The sequence below is a fragment of the Helobdella robusta genome, assembly GCF_000326865.2.
Source record: "Helobdella robusta unplaced genomic scaffold HELROscaffold_1, whole genome shotgun sequence".
In the NCBI taxonomy this organism is placed as follows: domain Eukaryota; kingdom Metazoa; phylum Annelida; class Clitellata; order Rhynchobdellida; family Glossiphoniidae; genus Helobdella; species Helobdella robusta.
This window is the reverse complement of record NW_008703570.1, coordinates 4,811,968-4,817,364: the sequence shown is the minus strand read 5'-3', so window position 1 is coordinate 4,817,364 and position 5,397 is coordinate 4,811,968. Positions and strand designations below refer to the sequence as shown.

Genomic DNA, 5,397 nt, shown 5'->3' with positions numbered 1-5,397 from the left:
AGATGGTTCACCCAACCTGTAAGGACGACAACAAGAACATCGTCCGCGAGTTTGTTTCGGACTTTGAAGTTGGCGAGTGCTGGGGATATAATCGATTTTTTAGGTTAGATCTACTGGCAACTGAGGGTTACTTGAACGTTGAGTCTGATTCCTTGGTTCTGAGATTCCATGTCAGGGCGACGACATTTTTTCAAAAGACTCGAGATTTAACGTGGTTAGTTGTTTTTTGTTTGTTTATCTTTATGTCGTTGTTTGGCTGTTAACGATTATTGTAATAAAAATTTAACACTTGCGGTTTAAATGTTCTCGTTCTTAATTTTTTATGAATAAATTGTTATATGGTTGTTATGAGCAATAAGGGTCATAAAATGAAATTAAAATGCAGGATTTTTGTTTCATTAGAGTTTACTGAAGGTTTATTTCTGTTAGACCATTCTATTTATCAGGTAATGCGTTTAAGGTGTCAATTAGTTTGGCATAATATATTGTTCATAAGAAGTTTAGCCATCTTACCGTTTGGGCGGTGACACACACGCGAAACCTGGCATAAATCCCGTGATGATCTTGCGATCTCTGGTTCTTTTGCTCATCTGAATGCACCACACTCATATCCGGGCTGTCAGATTAAGATTAGATGCGGCAGTGGCTTGGCCATGGCTTGTGTTGGAATGAACTACAGTTTTTAAACATTATGTCTTTGGCTACCGTTTTAAAAAAAATTGTGACTTTTAAAGTTCAGGTCATCGAGAAGGTTAACATTTATGCAGCAGGATCAGTAGCTGTAATTTATAACGAGGATAATAAACGTTACCCAATTTGCTATGCAATCAATTTTAGTTTTGAAATGTAAACCGTAATGTTACGATGTTTACGGGCCTGTTTGTTAAACTTTTTCTTGTTATTATGTTTTAATAAATATCAAACGAATAATTACTTTTTTTTTAATTGTGTTCAACTATTTCAAAATCCTAGGTACGTAAGCAAACTTGAGTCACAAAAAGAAAGATATATTCAACAAATTAGTCTTTTCAAAGAGGTTTATATCGATTTCGGTTCTTACAATTCTGTACAGTTTTTGAAAAGCAGAATATTTAAGTTAATGTTATTTTCATTATTTTCATAAAGAAACTTGCCACTATTGAAACTTCCAGGAAGCACTCACTAAAAAAAGCCGATTTTCAAAGTGAGCAGCTGTTATTTTCGTCCAGGATAATATTATTACATAATTTTATTATATATATTTTATTATATAATATTATTATTATTGCATAATAAGTATTATTTAAGGAGTTGATTTGCTACAGTCTAACCTCTGTCAATAATTCGTCAATTTTTACGATCTAGCTCTTAAACATAGAAAATACTTATTAGGATTTTTGTCAATGCGTCACTCTTCATTTTTTTTCTGTCGTATTTTCAATTCTTTTGATTAGAATGTTAATTTTTTTATATTCCGTCTTTTGAAGAATTACATGGCTACTCTAGTTTATTTTCTCAAAATCCATGTAGATGGATTTACAATACAATTATTCATGCAAGACTATTGAAATTAATTGTATTAATATTACGATCTTTGGTCTAAAGAAAATGTTAAACAGTTATTTTAAATTCCACCTACACGCGGAAACGTTTTCACTTTCGATTGCACTGCAGGTGACATGGCAGATAAAAAGAATTTCGGTAAATTGACTTCAAATAGCAAGGACGGTGAAGCTAGTAATGAAGCGACTTTGATGATTAGTCTTGATGTTAAAAAGCACCGTAGGTACAGTAGTTCAGAGAGTGATGTAAGTGAATTTTGTTAATTGAATGGTCTTTAAGCAATTTTGTCAGAATTTTTTCGGTTTTGCTGCTGTACTAAAATAGTTTTATTTTGTATTAAATTTATTTTTGGCTTTTTTTTAATAATGACGCCGGTTACCTAACGCAACAGATGTCCGAATCGATTGTATCGTGTTATGAGTTAGGACTGGCGGACAGATTAGAAAGCAGCAATGATGAAAATGACATTGATGAAGAAACAATGTTTGTACCTATTTCTATATTTTACTGTTATTGTTGGGATCATTTATAGCCAACTATTTTTTATTCAAATTTATGTTCTTTTCATGTGTAGTAGGTCTTTTATATATTTGGTAAAATATAGTATTATCAGCAAGGTCCCAATCATGTAAATTAAAATATTTGACCTCTGATTGGCAAGATTTTGTAAAGTGCATCAAGAGACTTCAATAGAAAGGAATGGCGATGAAGAGATACATTAAAATGATATGTTTTTATTAAAATTGGTCTCTAGTTAATTTTTTCCAACCCGAAGGTTCGGAGTTAATGATGTGGAGAGTTTAACGGGAGCGCCTGAAGATGAACTAGCTGATTTTTTCATGCAAGAACTTTCAAGTCATGACGACACAAACGCCGACGGCCATAACATTGTTTCATCTTTCCTGAGAGCTTCAGATGACGAAGGAAGCGACGGTGGTCGTGGAGATGGCTTCAAAAATTTGTTAAAAGCTGAGAACACAACCTGGTAGGTAGTAATTCTTATAAAGACATTTATTTTATAAGTTAATTTTATGTCTACACGACCTATTTCCTTTTAAGTGAACTGGGAACTGAAGCAGATAATGACAAAAATGTCAACAACAACGCAAGAGCCAGGGAAATGCCTGTTTCCAGTTGGCAGTTGTTTCTTCTTCACTTACACATACATTATTTAGATATCTTTGTTTCCGTTTCATTTACACATATACTGTTTATTGTTTACTTTGTTCCTATTTCATTTAAACATACGTTGTTTAGATACTCTTGTTGCCACTGAGATCAAGGTTTAATCATTTCGAGTTTGATATTAGGTTTTCATTTCAAATTTCTCTTTCTTTGTTTGATACTATTTCTGTTTGAAAGCTAAAACTCAAGTCACTCAATTTTTTACCGATGATAATTGCCGAGACTGACCAACTGAGTTTTTTGTTGTTTTCTTTCTCTGTTAGGTGAAAAAGCTTGTTCGTCATATGATGAAAATGATGTTAAACTCGTCAAAAACCAAAGTCATGACGTCACACAGAAACAATCACAACTACGCTTGAATGCTAATGTGGAAACGGAAGAGGTTCTTGATCGTTTGCAACAACAAATAGAAAACATCAACTGCCTCGCAAGCAGTCACAAACCGAGTGAAGCTTCTAATTCTCAAACTAGTGGCTCATACAAAAAAACTAACACTTGGCTTTCAAACAAACACAAACAAAATCAAGATTACGATTTTACTTGCAAAAGCTCAAAAAGTGAGTAATTTTTGTTAGGTGTCGAATATGTTCATTTGTTTGTTTGTTTGTTTGTTTGTTTGTTTGTTTGCTTGTTTGTTTGTTTTGTTACCTCTATCCTTGAATTATTGTATTGCGAACCGGAATAAGATTTCAAGCGTTATACTTTGATAACTTTAATAATTCGAGTGATACAAATGTTTAACGCTTCTTAATCGAAGATTTTTTTTGTAAAAATTGTAATTTTTTCTATTCAAATCTAATGGTAAATATAACTCCCAGTTTCGTAGTAAAAGGTTAGCTTGAAAAGTAGCAAGCCTATCAACGCCACTACTGCTCAATAAAACTAGCGTCGCTACCGCTCTTGATATTAAAGCATGTGATTGATTGAAGAGAATTGATGTCTAGTGGGCAGACGATGATCCGCGTTTCTTTATTTAACAAAAGGATCGCTCTCAAAAATTAGCATTGTTTAAGATGTAATTAAATAGAAATGGTATACAATTACAATTAGAATTTCCCGTTTATATGATGTTATATGATATGATATGATACGATACGATATGATATGATACGATATGATACGATATGATACGATACGATATGATATGATATGATATGTCAATAATATAAACTGATAATTTAATGATTTGATTAGTGCTTTTTTATATACATCGATAGTATGATTGTAAATTAGGTAGAAAGTTACATGTTGTGTTACGAATGATTGCCTAATTGGTTTTCATAAACAGCAGGCAGTTCTTCAGCACTCATGAAACTTGTACAGTATCCAATGGACGCATTAAACGATTCAAATAATTCTCTATATAAACTTCTCAGCGTAAAGAAATGGTTTGTTTGTATGTTTGTCGTATTCTCATTTAATAAAAATTTTTGAGTTATTTCTATATAAAATGAACAGCATCTAGCAGATTATACAATCATCTTGAGTCGTACCCATTTTATTTGCTAGAGTTTATATTACAATGCATTTTGTGTTTATTCGTTTTAAACCTTCATCAAAAGCAAGAGACAAACGTATCAACAACAGCACAGGTAAAGGAGCCAGAGATGTGGACAGTTACAAAATTGACAAAGCCACGTTATTAAACAGAAATCTACCTGCCAAACAAAACTCGTTGCACGTTGATTTATCCGATGCTTTGCTACTTGATAGTTGGTCTAAATATTTATGACTTTGTAAAACTATTTTTTATTGTTACTTTGTGTTATAACATGATTCATATTTTTTATTAATGTGCTATAGCATTCTGTTTATTTTATTCTATCAACAAAAGGATTTCTAATCACATGATATATTTATCATTTATTTTTCTGCCAGTGACCGCCAGTGCCGGCACTTCAGTCAGACCTTCCTTCACGAATGTTCCTTGCCAAACTTTAAAAAGTGCCTGTTCATCGTCCTGTCTTCCAACTCACTCGTCTTTTCCTCATCAACGTTCAAAAGCGGAATCACAGATAGATACGAATTATAGATATGCCAACGATCTAAATAATTACGACAACTCTGCTATTATTACACCTCATACCTCTAATGAGAACAATGCCGAAAATTGTAATAACCCTAATAAAAATGTCGCTCCAGACGTTTATAGTGAAAATAGCGAATGAATATTATGCCCTGTTTGTATTAATATTCCGTCACAATATTATATATAACGTGATTTTAACTTGGCATTTTTTACATAATGTAAGTAATTTTGTTTGAATGCTTGGATTTTTGACGTCTTCTGCATAAGATGACCTTCACTGTGTTAATTTTACTCAATTTTTTCCATTATTTTGTTCATTATAATAAAGTACGTCTTACACTTTTTTCCGATAGGTATGTCGTCTCGAGTTTTTTAGCTGTTAATACATCACTGTTCATCAACATTTTAGAGCTTTGTAGGGAGGCGCAAACATACATACATACAAACGTGCGTGCATAAAATACACACATACATACACGCACATACTGTACTTTTTTTGAGAGAGATTTAAAAATGTTTTTTCATAAAATCTTGATAGTACTCGAAAAAAATCTTAACTTCAGAAAAACAAAGTCCTGTAATGAAACAACATCTTTCTTCACAGGCTGTTGATGACTAATTTTTTGTCTAATATTCATTCT

At 32.3% G+C, this 5,397-nt stretch overlaps 1 protein-coding gene across 1 annotated transcript; it reads left to right on the top strand.

Annotated features, from left to right (window-relative positions):
* Positions 1-1,658: 1,658 nt before the first annotated feature.
* On the top strand, positions 1,659-5,098 carry HELRODRAFT_187849 (hypothetical protein; the record flags this gene model as incomplete). The annotated part of the gene is made up of 8 exons (XM_009010836.1): positions 1,659-1,787; positions 1,934-2,025; positions 2,318-2,527; positions 2,602-2,675; positions 2,991-3,284; positions 4,016-4,115; positions 4,315-4,439; positions 4,606-5,098. The coding sequence occupies 8 exons, from the start codon at positions 1,659-1,661 to the stop codon at positions 4,893-4,895; spliced, it is 1,314 nt and encodes a 437-aa protein (XP_009009084.1). The 3' UTR covers positions 4,896-5,098.
* Between the last annotated feature and the right edge of the window lie 299 nt (positions 5,099-5,397).